The 21,836-nt window shown below is 40.4% G+C and overlaps 1 protein-coding gene across 1 annotated transcript in view; it reads right to left on the bottom strand.

The window, feature by feature from the left end:
* Positions 1-21,836, bottom strand: part of LOC144988965 (uncharacterized) — a 76,655-nt gene that overhangs the window by 26,065 nt on the left and 28,754 nt on the right. The window contains exons 3-4 of the mRNA XM_078940446.1: positions 11,175-11,273; positions 3,580-3,653 (exon numbers count right to left, since the gene is read on the bottom strand). Coding sequence (XP_078796572.1) covers positions 3,580-3,653; positions 11,175-11,273 — 173 coding nt within the window. The remainder of the gene's footprint in view (positions 1-3,579; positions 3,654-11,174; positions 11,274-21,836) is intronic.

Below are 21,836 nucleotides of genomic sequence, written 5' to 3'. Positions count from 1 at the left end.
AGAATTTGATTAAGACTAAAGTAACAGATCAACAACAAGATAAATAAAAATGTTGGAGCTGAAAGGTAAATATTCTAAACCCTCCATGAATGAATAAGACCATGAAAGGCCAAATAGACAATGGATACAGGCCAAGGCACAGGGATCTCATATTTAGCTCGTGATTGCACTCAGGGAAGACAATAAGTAAGATTCATTAGGCCATTTTTTACTTGCGTCTGCCAAGAATTGGAATGAAATGTTAAATGTTTCATGGGCTAAGAAAAGGGCGGAATTTGTCTTTGTGTTTGCCATCGGAGACACGGTGAAGGGGGGAAAGAGTGAAGCAGGGGACCATAATGGAAAGATATGAAGGAATGGATGTAAGAAACAACAGAATGTGGGGGAAATACTGTAAAAGGGAAAGAAGAAGGAAAAAAGTGGGGGAGTGTGAAAGGAGAATGAGACAGGGAGCATGAAAAGAAAGGAAGATGGCTAGGGTGTTTTGGACTGTCTGATGGATGAGGGTGCTGTGGGTTTGGTGGGGGCAGTGTCTCCTGAATGATGATGGCCTAATATCATCATCCCCCTGTCAGGCCTAATAGGCTTTCCTTGGTAGAAATCAGTCACACAGAGCCGCCATAATGCCCAGGCCCCTGACAGCATCATCCATTCGCTCAAGCCAAGCCAATGTCTCCAAACTAATAAGGAAATGTATAGTTCAAGGAGATCTGAAAAATTAAACAGGTAGCATATGAACAATTTGTTTCACTATGATGTTTATTATATTTGTTGAATGTTATAGGGTTAGTTGTACTCTTGCCATGAGGGATCTTTTTGCGGCTTGGGATGGAGCAGATATGCTGATATAGCAGGTCCATAAAACAGGAAATGATTTCCTGCTCCTTTTCTACCCCACGGCTGTCCTCCACTGTTGCCTACCTCAACTTTTCTCGCTTCTAAAGAAGACAGAGTAAGTCCTTTATCTTTGTAATGTTGCATTTTTGTGAATATCCAAGGGGGGTCATTATCTTTTAGAAAAAATAAAGTCTTTTCTTTTTTTACCTTTATTCCCTGATCTAGCTGCACATCTGAAATATTCAAATGTTGATGGCAGAGCTTTGGAATAGTCACCCACTTTTGTTTTCCTCACAGCGAATGTATCCACAGCCCACCTGTCACTGCTTTCCTCAATGCGTCGGCTGATCAGTCAGTTTTAAACATGGTTACTCTACTCCAAACCCCACTGATCTCGCCATCTCCAGTCGCTGCTTTAATCACATCACGTCTTCTGTGAAAGCTCTCTGCTCTCAGCGTGCAGGAGAAAACTGCCACCATCAATAACTGGAAGAACTTTCTTTTTGTCTTTGTGTAAAAGCAAACGACCCATCCAAATGGTCAGATTTCATTATTCATGGTGTACTGCAAGAAGAGATTCTCTTGCAGAAAAATCATTATTTGGTTTCTTTTGATGAGTTATACATTAATAGCATAACAAGAATATGTTCAGGATTTTTCCCCAGCAGTTTTCCTTGGCATTTAAACTATTTTTTACTCAGCGACAATGGGTATTTCAAAATAAAGGACCTGCTTTTACAGTTAAAAGCATCCACACATTTCTCATCCTAAAGAACTCTGTGTGTAGCTGGGGCACATTAGAAGCACCTAGAATGTTATTTTTTCCACATATTTCTGATCTTAGGTTTTTTGCCACATAATGTTATAGTTATAGTTAGCTTCTCAAGGGTTAAATTGGGCCAGATCTATTAGGATTTGTGCTTTTTGCTTCATTAGAGTCAAAAACTTCTTCAAAAATATGTACTTAAGATTTTCCAGCCTTAAAAGTCATGCAAAGATCTCCTAAATGGCTTTTGTAAACACAGTGCTGAAACTTGCACCGCAGTTTCCAATCCTCCCAGCATGTGGTTGTGCTCCAGCAAAGAGAATTCAAGACTCAAAGCTTTAACATGAGCTATAAATCAGACAAATGAGACTCCTTGCCTGCTGATGTGGCTATGTCACAAAGCACACAAAAACCCTGTTTGCACTTCTGACTTCTCCCTAAAACCTAATTTTCTCTGCCTAAAATAGTTTAAGGGTGAATCCTAATTCAACATTGCGGCCATCTTTGTTTTTCTCGTCCAAGGCTCAAAACTGCACGGCTGAATAGCTGCTCGCTAGTTTTGTTGCGCCGGTAATGGGAAGGGGAAAGGAGTGCAGGGTTGCTCAGTGCCGGCGGTCCAGCCCTCAATCCAGACATTAATTTCTAATGATGTACTGCTGCTCTGCAGAAACTATGCCCTGGAAAACAACATAGAATTTTTGATTTTAGCTAAAAGTAACACACTAATAATTAAAAGACATCTGGGAAAGCTTCTAAAAAAGATGAAAAGATGATCGAAGTGGGACACTGCAATCAAGAGGTGACTGGAAAGTCTCACTACCATAATCAGCAATCATCTAAAAATGTAAACAACCATTGTTGACTTATGTACTTCATCCTGTACCTGTGTGCCATGTATAAAGATATATATTTTAAGGTTTTTCTCCATTTTTCCTAAACCCTAAAACAGAAGTGAAATCACTTTTTAAGAATAGTTTAAAAAAAATCATATTGCCATTAATGACACATTCTTTTTCTTTTAAACACTGCTTTCTTTTATATTTTATGTGCCAATCATTTAAGGACAGATTTGCTTTAAGGAAGAAATTGAGGCCACATTTCTCCCTTTTTTCCACTCATAACCCTTGTCTTAGCTCTTCAAAAACGAATGTGAAGATATTGGATTGATGAGAATAATGAATTGATATTCCCCTGAAGTCTCAACAAACAAACTAAACTGCTTCCATTAGAGACTAAGAGAACATATTTCCTAAAACATTTTCAACAATGTAATGCCTAAAATCAAATTGATCAATTTATGAATTTGATAAAGTTGTATTTTAAATTACACACATGTGCTTACCCAATGGGAACAAAAACACTTGAGTGAAACTTTTCTGTCAAACCAGTTTTACATAAAAATGACCCTTTAAAAATCAATTGTCCATGCAATATGTCTTTTTATACATAAAAGACAGAATTGTTCAAAATATTAAATTTTTTAAATGTAAACAGAAAAAAAAATCAATTTAAAAGTTTGAAGCTAGAGGAAAAGAAGGGGACAAACCTTCTTTACAACTATTGCTATTAAGCATAGGCGTTTCGTTTAAAATTTAAATAAACTCAGAAAATCTTGTGTATTTTTTCTACCAAATATATTAAAAACAAACAAACATAATTGGTATTCCCCATTTTATCTGCTTTGCACACGAGCTGCTGTCTCTTCAGTGTAAACTGATGGTCTGCAAACCAAAGTGAAGCATCACTTTGTTCTATTTAAAGTAGTTGTAGTTTATTTGCACATGTAGGGCAGCTCTGAAACACAGATGCTGCACTGCACAACACTTCAGCCCTCCTAGTTGAACTGATGGTGGTTTAGGACACGTGGCCATAGATTCTGGTCGAACCCTGGTCTTTGATCACCCTCAGAGTTTAAACGAACCTTTGTGTGTTCAGCTGCCACTCAGCAATTAGCTTTAATGCAGGTAAACACTCACCTGAAGCTGTTTTTCTTGCACACGTGGCACAGGCATCACCTTTCCAATGCCCCGATCTAGTTTGTAGGTTGAACCTGCAACATGGAGAATGTGAGTTAATAAGGCAGGGCTTGGTGAGGTGTGCCGTGAGGCCATTGTGGTCTCCACGCTTCTTGGTTTTCTTTGTGCTTCAAAAGCCTGATGATACAGTAACAGCCAGAGGCAGAATGGACCTGTCTGTCGACAAGACGGCTGGTAACACTTGTATCTCCCACCCTTCCAGGGGGACATAGAGAATATAGGAGAGGCAGCTGGTAGGCTTAACAGGAAATGCAGTGGTAACAGTGTCAACAGCTGCCCTCATGGCCACGCAAGCCAAATGGGGGGCAACAAGAGGCCTTATGGGAAGTGTTTGTATAGCTGCAGGGATTTTGGTTCGTACAGTATCTCTCTGTTATGCTACAACAACCAAATGAACGCTTTTGTGTGTTCTCTCGTTAGAGCTTTATGCTCTAAGCTGTCTCATTTTGCATGTGATGACAAGATGGATGCCAGTGAATGTTGAGTAAACAGGAGAAACACAACAGCTGAAGGGGAGCAGACCTAAGCTAGGCGGAGGGCTTTAAAACCTGCTATTTTCCAACATGATTATCACTTCATGTTTATTGAATAAATAATGCTAACTGAGAACACAATTTTGCATATCCTGTTCTGCACAGTTTGTGTCATGTAAAGGAGGGTGGCTCTCATTATCTCTTGTTGCTCCGGTGACCTCAAACTTAGGTCACCATGACCCCCCGAGGAGTCAATAAATCACCGTGTCACCTTTGCTGCCTGATCCTGTCTTGCTATCAGTAACTTTGAGTGTCCTTAGCATTCTTTCACTTCCTTTGCTCCTTGCTTGACCTCTCCATTCAAACAAACCGCCTGTCAGCGCTGCAGCGACAGGTACGACAGCTCCGGCTCAACGTGAGGAGTGATCTTCCCCAAAAAGCAACAGTCTCCTTGCCCTCAACTCCCCTGTCCCCTCTTTCAGGAAGAACTCGTTTCCAATTCGCAATGTCTCTTCCTGTCTTTTTCCATCCTCATGCAATCCTGGTTTGTAATTACCACATGTGCTCTAAGGTTTTTATTTTTCATCCAACTCCAAATTTTATGTGGAAGCTCTCAAATAGGGATAGAAGAACACATTTAAATTCACACTATCAGAGTCTTTATGTAAGTCTTACTTACATCCAATTTGCCAGAAGCTTAAATTCACCCTCAGAGACTGATTTTTGGACGTACATTTTCTTAATCTTGTGGCATTATCTACCATTTGCTAACTTTAATACCTTGCTAGAATTGCTCTGCTTTGCAGCTTAGACTGTGTCCAACTTGAAGATTGTGAGCTCCTTTTATGCGCAATTCATTACTTTAATATGAGAGACTCATTGGGGTCATCTTGGAATGAATGTAGATATTAGTTTACATTCTTTGTCATCATTACATGAATAAATATCAAAGAGATTACCTCATAAGCCTGAGGAAGATCCACCCTGAGAACCCGAAGCTACTGAGCCTTCAGACATGGAGCAAGTATTAAAGCGCTATTATCAGTTTTAAATCCCAGCAGTAAAATTATCCAAAGATCTCTTTCATGCTCCAAGATAGAACAAGATGCATTCTTATTTGAAGCAAAAAATAAAAAATCCACGACTGTGATAATAGTAAAGACGAAGGCCAACAGGCACAAAAATCTGCTTTCAATGACCTTAAATACCTTATCTGCACCTTTGAAGCCAGAGTGAGGTGATTGGCAGGTCAATTTGTGATAGTATCAATTGATGTACTTGGCACTGTTAATGCTCTTTGCTTCAGATAAGTCTGTTTAATATGAAAACTGTCATAATTCATCAGCCTTTTCAGCAGTACACATTTTCCAGCGGAATCATCAATCCAGTCACCTGTCAGAAAGGATGTGGCGGCATTCCTGTCTTGCCGTCCGCCCTTCTGTGATTTCACTTTATGGAGATTATCCCGCACTATGAAGCAGTTAGGATTATTCCTCTGGTACGTTAAATCAAAGTTAGTTTTTCCCTCCCTGAACACAGCGTGTTAGCAGAGATAGGGATGGCGGGTGAGGCACTTGGACCAGCATGGGGATGTTTTTAACTGGACTCTTTGTCCGGTCTGCTGTTTGTGGTCCCATCCTCTCCCAGTCAGTACTCCTGTGTAAATCAACAGTCTCAGTGGTGAACCAGATTCCCCATTTTAGGTGAACTGTGCAAATTAGTCATTTTTTTTAATTAAGTACAGTGCTCTGTGAGAGGGCAGAGAGACTAGTGCTGTGGATGGGGCAGGTGCAAATGTATTCTTTGGGGAAGCACCGCTGCGTCTGTCGTCCAGCCGAGTCGCATCCTCAGCCTAATCATCCCCAGCTTGAGAAACGTCCACATTTCGTCACTGTCTTGCTGCGAAGCACTGCTGAGAGTGGTCAGAAATTATTCATTTTTTGAAGGCTTCATTTGTGATATTTCCATTAAAAGGTTGCCATCATGCAGATCAGCTCAACCTTTGAATTTTGATAATTCTGGAAGCCACAAGACGTTATTGCTAAATATTTAGAGTCTCATTATGTCTGTGGAGACTCATTAGGTGTTGGGACACTTTTCTCTGTGGTTTGCTGCTGCAGGAATGCTGAAACATTTTTCTGCATGCTGGGAGCATTTGATTTATCCAAGGAATTACATTTTTTTAGTTACATCTGACTTAACATAAATACATTAAATTAATTGAATTCAAATGACTGTGTAAATTTTTTTTGTTACTGTAAAACAAACATCCATACATTTTTCACTTTTTAGAGCTGGAACATTGGAGCAGACGTCTGATCAGGGAGGTTTAGATATCCCCCCTCCTCTAGTAACACTGGGGGGACCCTAAGGCACTCCATGCCTCTGAGAGACATAATCCCTCCAGCTTGTCCAGGGTTTTCCTCAGGGCTTCTCCTGGTGGGACATGTCCAGAATACCTCCCCAGAGAGGAGTCAAGGAAGTATTTAAAGGAAATACCTGAGACACCTCAACTGACTTTTCTCAATATGGAGGAGCGGTGGCTCTACTCCAAGCTCCTTCTGGGTGACTGAGCTCCTCTCACTGTCTCATCCCATTGGGGAAACTTATCCTAGCAGCCTGTTTTCCAGATCTTACCCTTTTGGTTAAGACCCAACGCTCATTAGCATAGGGGATGGCAGGAACACAGACTGACCAGTGCACACTGAAAGTCTTGGCTTAATGAAGCCAACCAACCAACACCATCTGGAAAAAGCAGAGATAAAATCCTGTTTTCCCAAAACGCGACTCCTTCCGGTCCCTTACTGTACCTTCAGAAAAAGTGGGATCCCAGCCAGAATCCAACATGCTCTAGGGACCAATTCAACTTGTGAAGAATAGTTAGAAACTGCCTTTAACTTTTATTACACTAATGGTTTAAACTTAATTCACTGAGCATGTATTGTCATCTCAAAATTATATTACATTTGAAGAAAGCACAGGCAAGCTATTGTTTTCACAGTTTATTCTCATCCTCCCTTTTTTCTGTGCATGTGTGTTCTGCTGAGCAGGCCTCAGACTTATCTTCACTTTAGCCTTGGAGTTTCTCTCCAGCAGTAACCTGTGGGCGTGATTTTCACACGAGGTCCATCGGACGATCTTCTGAATATGCAAATGCAGGGTTTTTATACCAACCCCATCCCTGAGCTCGTTGGTTCGGACTTTGAATGCACCATGTTCATCTGTCTGTCCCCTTCATGTTTGTGCGAAGTAAAACCTCCACAAAAGCTAAGTTTTGTCTCTCGAGTCGTTATTCATTTATTTCTGTGTGCAAGAAACTGACGGGTACGAACCTAAAATTTAATACAGTCCTTTCTAGAGAATCCAGTTTCTTCACACAACTTATTGTCAGAAAAGTACAAACCCAGCTCCCCCACAGAACACAGCGAGGGACAAAATTCAGTGCTTTTTCCAAATCCACAAAGCACATGCAAATTTGATATTTAAACTCCCACGAATCCTCAAAAACTGTATGTTAAGTGTAAAGATGATTTGCTGTTCCACAACCAGAACTAAAACCACACTGTTCCTCTTAAAACAGAGGTTCAAATGTTGTGGCATTCTCTTTTCCATCACCCTAAGGCAGACTTTCCTGTAAAGACTGAGTACTGTCCCCTGTAGTTTGAACCTTCCCACCCCAGTCTGCCACAGTCCCCACAGCCTAACAACATCCAGATACTTAAAAAATTCAGGGCGGACCTCATCCATCCCCAGTGCCCTTTTGCTAATGAACCTTTTGATTACTTCTGTGACTTTGCTTGTGGTGATGGACCGGCCCCTCCAGGGTGTCCAAATGTCTATTAACATTTTAAACATAACTTTACAATTTGTATTGATGTATTTTTAACTGAAGCTGGGTATTAAAAATAAAATAGAAATTCTTATATTTAAAACCAAAATAAAGTAATTTATAGTATCTTTTCACAAGTCACATATGATAAGCTGTCTTTAATCAGGGGAGACATTATGTTGATTTCCACTGCATTCGTAGAGCAAGACCTAATTACCATACAGAAATGTCTCATATCTTCATGTCCATTGGATATGATGGTGAGTCCTAGGGCTTATTTGACAGAAAGCAGTAACAAGACCGTCTTTGTTCCCAGCACTGCAAAGCATAGAGTCAAGACAACACAACTGGAAGAAAAAAAAATGCGAATGGAGGATGTACGTTAATGAACATTTTCTGTTCAGACTGATGGCAAAGCAATTGTCATTTGAGCTTTTCTTTAGAAAAATACATGCCTACAATAGCATGTAAGGCTACACTTCTTACAGTTGACAGCATATACATATGAAGGTTTTCAAATTGCGGCTCTTGACAGCTTTGCAGGAACGCTTCCATTGCTTATCAGTGTTAAGCCGTTCACGCTGACAGAATAAAGATGAAACAGTGTACATCAAAATAGAAATCTATCAGGATGCGAGTTGAGTTCGGCTCAAATCAGGCTCTGACTGAAATTGACAGGGATGGATTTTTGTCTAAAAAAGAAAAACTCAAACAGTGAGCAAAGCTGTGAGAATTTTCAATCTTTGTGACATCAAAACAAAGCACGCACTCCTTTATTGTCTCAAACACTTATTTCAGAAGACACCTCGAGAAAGAAAATGAAAATGACTGCATTTTGAAACTTGTGCGGGTTTTGAAACTTGTACACTTCACAGAAAATTGTCGTCAAGCAACAATCTCATGCATTTGATTGGCAAACAGTCTTGATATTGAGCTTAATCTTTCATCATTCCACCACATACAGTGCATTTCTTCAACCCTAACCAACTATCTAATAAAAGTCCTCCTGCCAGACGAAAAGAAAATACCACTAAACCTTCTGATTATTTGCATCCAAAACGTTTTTTGATGTTTGTTATTCCATCAATACCATCTTTCCTATTCTCTGTGTGTGTAATCTCGGAACCTGCATGCAAAACACTTAACAATAACATGTATGTTGTACAAGAAGCCATATATCATCCCTGGATGCATTTACATCCTGTTAACAATTTCTCAGAGCAGATTAAAGGGCGCTGAGGCGGCAGCCCAGATCCCATGAGAGGAGGGCTTTGGGAGCTGATAAGGCCAGCCATAGGAAGGCAGGATTAATACATATGACCAGGACACATGGAGGCTCTCTGATTATTCCAGCAGAATAACGGACCTATCCCCCGCGTGATTAAATACAACCCGAGTGACGATAGGGGGGGAAAAAGGGATGAGGAGATAACCAATTTTATTTATGCAAGCCGGTTAGTCTGGCAGATCACGTCTGAGGATTGTTCACGCTACAGGGGTGAGGAATCTCACCGGGGGAGCTCACCCTTGCTCACACACAGGGATGCTTTAGCTGTCACTTCCCCACCTCGCCTTCTCCTCTCTGCAGAGTGCAGATCAAGCATTGCCAAAATATTTTGTGACATTTTCTGATGGAAATATTTTATGTAGCAGTTCTTTGTTTACTCCTTTTAGTTCAAATGTCTTTAAATTAAATACAGGGAATTAGTGCAGTCTGAATTATCAAAATATAAACAAAGAATAAGTCGTTTTCTGCACTGCTTTGCGCCATTATACAGTTATTTTTACATTAGGGGACAATTACTCCATAGAGGCTATTTTGGTGTCACCATGTGGCTTTTTTTGGATGACAGTCACAAAACTCAAACAAAATAATGTTTCAGTATTCTCATTAAAAATAGCCTTTTTTTGAAACAGCTAAATCATTTTATTTAGTTGTTTTTTGCAGAGGAAATATCTTCAATGACGGTATTTTCATCCACCAACAACAACAGCCATTTTAAACCACTCCCAATTGTTTTTCAAACGTGTATAAAAATATAAAGGAAATTTCTTAATAAAATTGTGATGCAAACACAGGTTTAAAAAGCCAAGGTTAAGCTAAAGTTGAGCAAAAAAAAAAAAAAGAAAAAAATCAACCCATCTCTGAATTAATTCAAGCTCCATCTGTGTAAAGGACACTTCTCGTCTGCAGCTGAACAAAGACTTCAGCAAGTTTTAGCACTTTTGTAGGTCACGTAAGATTCTCAACACAGGACTTTTGTAAGCCTAATTAACTTCTTCAAAAATATGTACTCATTATAGATGGAATCCTTTTTGGTAAAGGGTGCTTAATTAATTAATTAATTAATTGTGTTAATGACCCATTAATGACATTGCACAAGGAATTCTAATTAGCCCCCTTAATTAAATATTATCTCACTGTTTAATCAATGTGTTTAATTATTCACATGATATTTTCTACAAAATCAATTTGGTCCCGGGTCGCCGTGGCAAAATGCTGATTGGGTGCGCTGCGGCTGATTCATTGCAGAATTGGCCATTCAGCTCAAAATCCTCTTTTAATCACAGGAAGAATAAGCTGTTTGGCTCACGTCCACGGATTTTCCTATGAGAGAGCAATTCCGATCATTTTGATATTAGTTTTAATTGACCCTGGGCCACAGTTTACATCTGTTTGAGAGACATGTTTTAATTAAGGATATGAGATCTTGCAATTATGTTGGCATGGTCATGGTGTGGCCCCCGCCATTAGTAGAGATAAATAGTAGGATTCCTCATTTTATGATAGATTTTTGGACAATCTACCTGTTATTTTGTCATTACTCAGTTGGTGGTGTTAAACAACCTTTTTGTCTTTTCTCTTAGCTCAGCACTCTGGCTCGTTCCGTAAAACATTGGGTCGGTAATTCAACAATCTTGAAAGTTTATGTGGCGTTTTGGCGGAGGCCCATTGAAACCTACTTTCTCTCTTTGAACCATCAAGTTTCACTCGATTTCCAGTTCCTGAACTTCTGCTTAGCCCCCCTCCTGTTCTCTAGAGCAAACTGGAAGGCCTCAGTCATCATCCTCATTTTAGCTCAAATTTGGTGGGATCAAAGGTGGCCAGCTGGGCGGGGGCGGGAGCAGATGGTTGCACAAGGAAGGGAACCATGCAAAGGCCCTTCAGGTTTTAACACCTCCTCTCCCCTGGGTGCCTGGGTAGGGGGGTGAATCCGGCTCACGGAACCTACCTGAGCTCAGTGGCATGACCAGCAGGCTTCCCACTGCCCCGCCCCCTGCTTTGCTCGCATATGGTGCCAGCCATGAGGTGCTTGAGCTGGGGTTCTGACCTGAGGAGAACAAAGCATGGAAGGGCAGAGGAAGGTAAGCCTCACTCAGAAGGATGACTGCAGGAGAACAAACCTGCTCTCTTACAGAGTAAACTTTTTGTACTAAAAATGCTTTAAAAAATCCTTTAAAGATTTATTCTAATCATTGTTTGATCTACGGTGTTTTAAAAGCATCCCCAGGGGTGTTTTTAACCAAAATCAAAAAAACTGTTTTAAATAAAAATAACAATAATGTAATGAGCGTCCAATAATGGAATAATGGACGCTCAAGGTGCTCACAATGAATGTGCATTATTCATTCACTCCTCATTGATACTTGGTGATGGTAAACTACTGATGTAGCCACAGCTGCCCTGGGGCAGACTGACAGAGGTGTGGCTGCCAGTAAGCGCCTACGGTCCCGCTGACCCTCACCAGGACATTCATACGCATTCACACACCAGTGGAGCAACACTGAAGGCAGAAAAATTGAAGTGTCTTGCCTAAGGACACAACGATGGTTGACTGGGGGTGAGTAGGGATAGAAACATCTTCTATCATTGGTCGACCTGCTCAGCCACCTGAGACACTGCTGCCTTTCAAGGACAATGGTTCGTGAGAAATTTGAGTGGGCCGAACTGTTGGCATGGGGTAACCCGTCCTCCCCTTTACCTCCTTACTGCTTAGAGCTCTCTGTTTATATGCTCTCCTGCTATCTTACAGCCCCTCATGACCCCAGCCGTACAGTTTTAAGCCAGAACTGCGCTCAGATGAGGAAAATATTAACGTGAATCTCTTTGTTTACAAGTGGATGCATCAGAATGGAGTTGAGCAGTGAGCTTGTGGCCTGCCCAATGTAGTTTCTATATCAATTGACAAGTTTTTTCCAACAGCATTTTTTCGTCCTCCCCTAATTCACAGCGATTCGAACAAAAAAATACACAGAAAGATCAAAAACACTATTTTTATTGGAGTGGGTTTTTCACTCCAAATTTACTATGAATTGGTTCATTCATAGTAAATTTGATGCATTTATCATTTTAAATGTTTCAGAAGTTTTGAATCTTGTTTCTGGTAAGCTGGTGTTTTTGTGGTCTCCCATGCCTGGGGTGAAGCTGGTTACTTAGACTGCAGGTGCCGGTACAGATTAATCTCTTGCCAAATGAGCTTTGCCTCAGCAATCTTTGAGTTCCAGGTAAAGAGCCTCCTGGGGACTTCAAGTGGTAGTTCTTGTCTGGGATTATGACTTTCAGACTTTCTGGCCTTGAGAACACAAAACACAGCCTCTTGAATTGAATTTGCAGAGGAAATATGTTCAATGATGGTAGTTCCATCCACGGACCAGGGTTTTTCTATAGGGATGAGTGTTTTTCTATAAAGCCATCTTAAGTAGTCACATTTTCTTTGTGGCTAATAGGATCATGGGCAGAGTAATCTTTACAAATCTGACAGAAAAAAAAAAAAAGATTGTCCTGGCCTTAAACTTTTTCCTCTCGGTAAATGAACAATTTCAAGAGTCTTTCCTGTGGGACAAGAGGGGAGGGGGTTCAAACTGGCAGCGAAACAAGAAAGTAAAAGGAAAAACAACATCATTTTCCCAGGAGATGGTTGGTCCATGATTACTGGAACCACATAGGTTAAATTGTATGTCTGCGTATCTTCTACATGTGAGAGTGATTACTGAGTTACAAAAAGTAAACAAAAATACAATAAAATTTGCTCATTGTAAAAAACCTTCACTTTTCATGTAAATCTGGTTGGATTTCACTTTATAGGACTATAGTTATATATTAAAATAAAAGTTACAAATAAGTGGTGTGGTGAGCACTGGAACTGGGACCTTTCTGCCTTTCTCTGTGGTATTTGGATGTTCTTCTAATGAATATGTTTGGATTTTCCTCCCACAGTCAAGAAACATGCTTGATAGCTTAACCCTTTAATACCGAAGCCAGCACCCTTAGCTGGCTTCACCCTTGGGTGCTGGCTTCCGGGGCCCGGCAGTCCCCCCCCCCCTCCCCCCACGCAGGGAGAGGGATCCTGGAGTTCTCTGCAAAGACTAAGAGCCGGGGATCACATCGCACCTGAGTCGGGGGTGTCCGTTTCCCTGTGGTGTGGGTTCTGGTCCTTGTCCCTGAGCGCTGGGCCTCGCCAAATTTCCAACGAGCCTGGTTGGGCCATGTTTACAACACTTCTTGTGGACCCTGTCTTCCCCTGGGTGTCCTCCTGCTGGGCGGGGATGGCTGGTCCCTGCCTTGCTCTCTCCTGGACCAACCGTGGGCCGGGTGGGTGGCTGCCTGGAGCGTGGGGCAGGTCTCCCTTGGGGTGTCATGGCTTGTACCTGGGGTTGGGGTGGGGGGATTCCCAGAACTCCTGAGTGGTGGTGAGGTGCTCGTCTGTGGCTGTGGGCACTCTTCTGGGGCGGAGCCCCGCGTTGGGCCCTCCCGGCGCAGCGGGGGGGCTGCTCTCTTGGTAGGGCTGGAGCTTGCACTCTCTGTCCCCCAATGCCCCCCTGCTCTCTGGTTTTGGGGGCCCCCGTGGCAGTCCTGCTGGCCCTGGCCCGGGGGGCGGCTGTTCTCTATCTGCTACCGCGCGGGTGTTGGGGGGGTTCTAGCTGCTGATGCTGCTGGTGCTGCTGCTACGGCGGGGCTCTTGGTGTGGGGATGACTGGGCACTCTCCCTCCTTCTTTGTATTCCATCATCCATTTTAGAAGAACATAAACACTCACTGGAGCACAGGTGTTGGCTCACCTTTGCACAAATAGTTTGCCTGATCGAATGAAATGTTTCACACTAGTTGGTTTGAAGGCAAAGATTTGCATGTGTGAACGTTATTTGTATTGTGTACATGTTGACGTGAAAATTTTTGGAGCCAGCAGGTATGTTTATAACATTTGAGTGTGTGTGCACAGGCCCGGCCTTTATAGACTTGTATTACATCTGAACCTCACTGTAATGATCAAAACCATCCAGCAACGTGTAACTTAATGCCTCTTCTTGGTCTCTAACATCCCTCTCTCTTCATCCCTCCTTTCCTTTTCCGTCTGGTCCAACACAAATGATTTTCAAATATGATTAAAATGAAAAAAGTTTGGCCTAGATTACAAAAGGGGTTTATTCAGACATACCTCTGGCGTGTCAGAAGATTCATAACCCCTGTTGTTAAAGTAAATTATGTCCAACACAAGAGGCCTTCAGCTCTCATCTCTGTTTGCCTAGCTGTTGGACAGGACAAGTTAAAAAAAAATAAACAAATACCGGAGCTATCGTCAGCGACACCTAAATAACACACGCTCTTTGACATAATGCAAATCTTCGATTGTTTACACAATCAACATGAATCAGCTGATTCTGACATGGAGAAAAGTGGCTCTTTATACGTTAGTAAAGTGTTGGATAATGTCGCAAAGCCACTTTTCTCTGCAACAGAATCGGCTAACTGCATAGGCTTTTCACCACTAGAAAGTGTTGCATTTCAGCGCAGGGCTGCTTTTCTCAAAATTTACTAAAGTGTTTTTGATTGTGTAAACAGTTTCAGACTTCTGCTACATTCAGACCAGTCGCGGCAACTCGCATTCAAGTGTGAATGCCCATAAATCCACGTTTTCGGCTTCTGCGTTCAAAACCCTTGTATTCACGCATCGTTAAGCAAGTTTTTAAGTCTGTTCTTGGGCTCTCTGTACAAACAGAGCATTCACTCAATGCATGCTGAGAGGTCAACCAGCTCAATTTTCGACTGCTTGAATGTCAAACAGTTAAACTTTGACCAATCAGGGACTTGGATTTGGTAGTTACGTCTGAAAAGTGTCATTTTCAAAACATGGATATGCCAACCGTTGTAATCATTTTCACGGAGGGGAAATCAGTAATTGCAATTTGTGCTTGGCCGGATTTGTGACACCATTTCATATATTGGAATAGAGAAAGAAAAGAAAAAGCCTGTACCAAGATTTGAGAGATTTGCACCACTTTGACATTTAACACCGAAGCCTCTTCCAAATGTAAGTGAAGGACAACCGCTAATAAACAGTAGAAAAACAAAAGAAGTATCCCCTGCCTGCCGCTGCCTGCCTATCTGGAGCTGGTCCAGTGTGAACCCCACAGGCTCAATGCTCTTTCATGAAACTGTGTATGGTACATTCTTTAGCGCACAACACATACCTGTTGTGAATGTAGCATTACGGTGGTCGAAAGATTGTAAACACTAGGGCTAAAGCTCTGTTGTTAAAGCAGTTATTGGAGGTAAATTGTCTCTTTGTCCCCAATCCCCATCCTGTCACTTGGATCCAGTTCTGCACTTTGCCACAGCTCTGGGTATGACCAAACCTCTTATTGTCACATCAAGCTCTGACAGCACTTGGATGAATATCTGCTCTGTGTTTACTCACCTGTTATAATGCACAAGCATATGATATCTTGGCCCTTTGCTATTTTCAACAACAATGATGCAGGTGGAGGAAATTCTATTGTTTGTTGTAGCTATTGAAAAATCTTCCCATCTATGGTCAAAGACTGTCACCACATAAAAGTGCCAACTTGATCCTTCCGCCTTATCCTATTGGTCAGTTTCTTCTGAGACTTTTTTGATGTTCTCAGATTGAGGATGGTCTTCAACATCACTGTTTCGGTCTCTCATGTTAGATTCCAACAAAGAAATAAAAGGTTAAGGGTATTTTTCACAGGTTTTATTCAAGTTTGTCTGGCTTTTCTGACAATGATAATATTGGCTTGTTCGAACCAAGATTCTTGACTTGACAAAGAGCTGATGGGCTTACATTCTGAGAAAAAGGTGTCATCCAGGACTTATTTATCCTACAGCAACACAATGAAAGCAAGGAGTAGATTTGTCTGGTGTGTGCATTTTTTTCTTTTCTTCTTTTGTTTGTGGGATTGTGCGTTCATGTGCAGATCTGTGAGCAACCCATTGTGGCCAGACACCTGCCCACAGGCTCCTTGTCTGACTGATGAATCAGTGTCTTCAAGGTGTCTTTGAGGAGGTCTATTGTATGCCTTTGTTCCACAGCGTCCTCTCCTGTGCCTCCTTCCACACACTGAAGAGAGAATAAATCCAAAGCTGCCACAATGAATGGGCCTCGCCACTGTCCCATCAACAATGTCTTCAAATTCTGAATGGAAAGAGGAAAAGGACGTCTGATGTAGGGGACTGGCTATACTCTGTTTTTTACTTAACTATTTTTTATATGAATTTAAAAAAGGTAAAAAGATTACTTTTGATCATTTTTCCCCCTTTGTTAACTTCATTTCCTTCCTAGTTGTGATGTCACACCTGCTTTCATTCATGCGCTGCATTGTCTGTCACAGCAGATTACATACAGGGGCTTGTGCCTTGACAGCCATCGTACAGTATCAATATTGTGACGGCTGAGGAGCCACCCGTCTTCACATCTCTTCAGAGTGCAAAGACAATTGAAAAGAGGGAAGCGTCACAAACCTGACACCCAAGTCACTTCAAGGAATCCCTTTCAAGAAGAAACAAAACCGCCACCTGACACAGCAAAGCTCATCCCGGACAAGAGTAAACAGCATAAAACAGAGGGTATTTCCACACAGAACAAAGGAAAATACACCTGCAGAAGTGGTTAACATTTTGGGATGTGAAATTAAATGTGCTCTTAAAAGTTCAAGGGATTTTGATTAGGCTACACTACCCTGTTGTGTATGCTTCTTTTAATGGTTTTAAACAATTTTACTTGGAATAAAAAAAGAAAGTCGATCTAACATCAGTGATTTTTTTTTTCTTTTGGTACAATGTCCATCAATTACTATTTTTTACATGTTTTTAACCAAATTTTGTAATTACCTCAAATGTAGTGTAACTCATTAACCCCAATTATGCTTCCTGGAGTCTGTCAAAATCACTTGTTTTTTTCTCCAAAGCCTTCCAATAACTCCAGCTGGTTTTCTCATCAGGCAGTTTAATCTGAGTTAGACTGGGACATAAGCCAAATGAAAAAATGTTACAGGAGGTTAATCACTCTGAATAAGTCTGTGTGTAATTTGTAAATTTTCAAGTTTTTTTCTGCAACTACTTTGCACATGGTTTCAATAAAAGTTAGATTTTATTTTATTTTTATTTGCTGTCTTATAAGAATTTAAGGGGTTTTCTGATTCATGGGTTTAAAGAAAATGCAACTACAGGATTTCAATAAACGACAAACCAGTTTTTAAACCTTTTTGTGGCCCTGAAAAACTATTTTCAGAAAAGCATGGATCAATAACTGAAGTTCCTAGGGACCAAAGAAGAAAGGAAACACAGAGAAACAGAATGTGTCAGAAATATAAGTAATACCCAAGGGGGAAGAAAAACATCCCAGGGTGCTTACAAGATCAGCATGCCACTGTACAATTACTATCACTTTGAATTTGAAATGGCCATTTAAAGGGCAATAGAGCATCCTGGAAAATTAAACTGGAGCCTAATTAGCACACTCCAACCTGACAACAGAACAGCTTTCAGCCTGGCTGAGCAAAGCAGTCAGGCAAGAGGATGTGACTGACTGGAGAACGACGAAGGCCCTGCCAATCCTGCTCTGAACCGATCACCCACTCAACTGTGAGAAACCCTAATGCACACACATGCACGCTGCAGAAGCATTTTGATCTGGTTTATTTCATTGTACTGTGATGTGTTCTTCATAAAATCATTCTGTGATGTTCAAGTGTTAGGATGTTACAATTGTAAGATGATTTAAGGTAGCAGCACATTTTAACAGTGTTTCTACATTAAACAGCTACCATGTAAAGTTAACACTGTCCCAGTTTTCCAAATGCTGTAGTCGGTGATTTGTTTGGTTTGTGATCAGTTTTACTCTTGACCTATGATAAATGAAAACTTTTAAAATGTTAGTGGCTCAGCACAATACCTTTTCTAATTTAACTTGTATTATAGGTTTAAGTTTAAACCTGCTGCAACATTTTTGCATGAAAGCAAAAGGAGTCCAAAGGGGTTAATTAAAAAACAGACAACAGAATAGTAAAGGTAGAATTGTCATTCTCTCCTTAAAGACCCACTCCAATCATCTTTTGATCTATTTTAAGTGTTCCCAATGGCCTTTTAATCATGCAGTTTTAAGACAAAATCCAAAGATTTAGGTTGTTTTCTAGGACATAGTTTCTGCGAAGCAGCATTAGTTCATTAGAAATTAATCTCTGAGTTGGTGTGGAACTAACTCTGATCAGGGAGCTCAGCGCCCAGCGTATTTTCTATGACACAAATAGCTCTTTTCCAAACCACATGTTTTGTCTGCTCCTAATTCACAACAATTTGAATAAAGAAAAACTCAGAAATGCTATTTTGAGGCTAATTTTCTTAACATACGTCCTCTATCGGAAAAATGCCACATAACATGTCAAAAACATGATTTAAATCAGAGTAGGTCTATAAACTATTGACAAATCAGGAAGAAATGGCATTGCACCATCCTGCCAGAGAGGAGGTAAAACTCTGGAAACCAGATAAGACATTGTCAAGACAGGTTTGTCCCTCAAATCTACACACTGGAGAGGTTCAAATCTGTGTTTCTTTAGCAGATTTTTTTTAACAAAGGTCTGTGGCTATGTCGTCCTCAGTCCAGACAAAACAACAGGTTCACTTCACTTAAAATCTTTATTAGCACATTCCTGTTTCTAAGTCTAAAAACAAAATTGAAATTATTTAGATAGACAACAAATAGTTTTAGGAGAATAAATCAGTGCTTTAGCTCTAAACAGTTTTGAATCCCAACAAAACGTGTTAAAGTTTAATTTTAGTCAGAAGACCTTCAGTGTGATTTATTTGTCCTGCTTTTGCAGATAATTCCCTTCCTCCCACAAACCAGAAATGTACATGTTAGATGAACTAAGGACTAATGCCCTTTACTTTTAAGGAGTGGACGTGTTTGCGTGAACCGGAAATGGACCGGTTACCAATGATCTCAAGGATCGTTTTCATCTATTCCCAAAATGCGGGAGTAAAGGGAGCATCCAGAAAAAGGAGAAACAAAAATTCAAAGAAATAGCATCAATGAAATGTTAGGTCTGTTACAGTTTTACTGCACACTTCTCCATATTGATTGTGGGTCAATCAACAAAAGACTATTTCCTCTGGGCAGATCAATTGAAACCTGCTCCAGAGACCTGTGTGACCTCTCCATACCACAGGCATGGAGCACGGCTATTGTCTGAAAGCACAGCTAATTTCATTTGACTCAAATGTGGAGCTCAATCACTGCCTATTAGCTTAGATGTAATTAACCCAAACTGAGTTATTGTGCTTGATGACAAAGAGGTTTCTATGCAGGAACCTCATTGTCAGATCATTGTTTTCATGTTCTATGTCACCTCAGTCAGAGGTTGACAAAAACTAAACAGTCGCCATCATGGATGCAGGTAGTAGAGAAAACAGCCAAATTATATTGAACCATTAGTTATCTGGACATTACAATGGGGGCAGTAAATACTTATATTTTCAGGTACCTGGTTGCTTTCAAACCAAAGTAAACAAGAGTATACAATCAGAAAAAATCAGAAATCAGCTCAGTCAAAAAATTGATAAACAGCAAAAAGATATAACCAATATTATTGTTTACTTTTTTCATTTTTTTTTTTTTTTTAGAAAGAATTAAATTCCAAATGCTGGTCAATACCAAGTACATCCATACTGCTTTTTTATTGAGTTTATATAGGGGCTGTTTATCATTGCAACATCATTGTGCAGACTCCCAACCAAGCGAGACACAAAAGAGAACACAAAAACACAAAAATATCGATCTCAAAGACGACATTTTTTTTGCACCCTAATCTGTAATGAGTTATGATAGAAACTCAATAATGAAACAATAGTCTGTTGCACATCAACTTGCATGTTGGCAAGTGGAAACATTTCGAACAATGGTTTGGGAATAAAGAAAACCAGCAAAGTGGGATTGCTTGGTTTTAATACAAAATAAAGAAAGACAAACTCTGGCAGAATGTAGCTTTTGTAAAGCATGGTTTTGGAGGTGTGATGATCAGGGCCATAACCAAAGGTGCAACTGCACTTTAAAATGATAATTGAAAAATAAAACACGATGTTTGAATGATCTAATTCTAGCCCATGTCATTCTATTCACACAAAAAACCTATTCTATTAAGAACCAATCAAAATTCCTCCAGATGGAAGTAAAGAACTACCTCAAGTGACTCACAGAGGAAATCAAGGATGTACTTCTGAGGTTCTTGATTATTTTATTGTGATTCCCACAAAAAAAGGAACATTAAAGAGAAAGAAGTAAACCTACTGGCACTGATTTGCCACATCATTTCAGTGAAATGTCTGATGTAAGTCAAAGAAATAATAAAAAGGCTCAGATATCAAAAATGCAAATCATTCACTTTCAATCACCCTTAAACAAAATGACACAAATACTATTAAAATCCATGTGATCTTATTTCACCTCACAATGGTGTTAATGCATCTTTCTCGTCTGGAGTGACACAGTGTTTTTTTCCCTCAGTGACACACATGGTAATTGACAAAGCCTGGCTACACTTTGCCAAAGAGCATTGAGCTGCCGTCTGGCAGAAGAATACAAATTCATCTTGAAACCGGAGGTGCTCAACAAAACTGCTGCCAATTATCTGAAGCCCTGTAAATGATAACTCTGTGACCACTCAAGCATAAAACAAGAAGATGAAGATGAATCTTGCTCTTCCCCATCATTGCATCCCATGTAATTGACAAGCTCTCACTCCCTGTTAAATTTAGGAGATTACAAATATGAGCTGAATCTTGAGCACCCAGTCTCTCTGCTCTAATCACACGGAGAACCATCCGCAAAATAATCTACATATTTTAATGAGGTGCCCATACCCAGGAAGGTGTGTGCAGACGTTTAACGGATTATCATCCACCGTCCACTCAGTTCTGAAATTGAATAAATATCTTTCATATAAATACATAGGAAGCTCAGCAGATAATGAGAGCTTTTTTCTCCAACTTGCATATATTCTTCACTATTTCTCTCTTCTTCTTGTAGATAAACTCAGCTTTCGCTTCCCTTCTGAACTGTAGTCTTACACTCAGCCTGATTAGTCCCAAGCACTTATTGGACAGAGAAGATGGAATATCCGAGGCTTACTAATACCGACTGTGCAAGGGTTTATTACTTCCAATGTAATCTTCATGAGAACAGGAGTACGATGTAATGGTTTTAATAAGGAATTTAATCTGCTTTCCAAATCAAGAAGTTTGGGGAATTCTGCAACATAGATGACTAAAATTAGAAAGTCAGTAGAAGAATAAAAGGCAGGAGTTGAGTCAGGGCTGTCAAAAAGATTGAGTTACAGTTTCCCCACAACAGACAGAGTAACTGCAAAAGACTACTTTTTCCCATTTTCTTCAGACTATTAAACCACTTTTATTACACTTTGCTCTATTTTGTTTGATTCTACAAAGTTTTTCTTTCAGAATTTACCTGGTACCTTATTTGGTGCTTGCTCATGTGTTCCAGCTGTATGAAACCAGTGTGACTACCACCGACTGGATACTGACCGCTAAGAGAGTGTACTCACTCATTTGAGGGAAAGTAGTCTTGCAAAATGTGAATT

This window comes from Oryzias latipes, chromosome 22, assembly GCF_053564925.1.
Source record: "Oryzias latipes strain Hd-rR chromosome 22, Olatipes_Hd-rR_3.1".
Lineage (NCBI taxonomy): Eukaryota > Metazoa > Chordata > Actinopteri > Beloniformes > Adrianichthyidae > Oryzias > Oryzias latipes.
The sequence above is the reverse complement of the archived record's forward strand: the minus strand, read 5'-3'. Positions and strand labels throughout refer to the sequence as shown.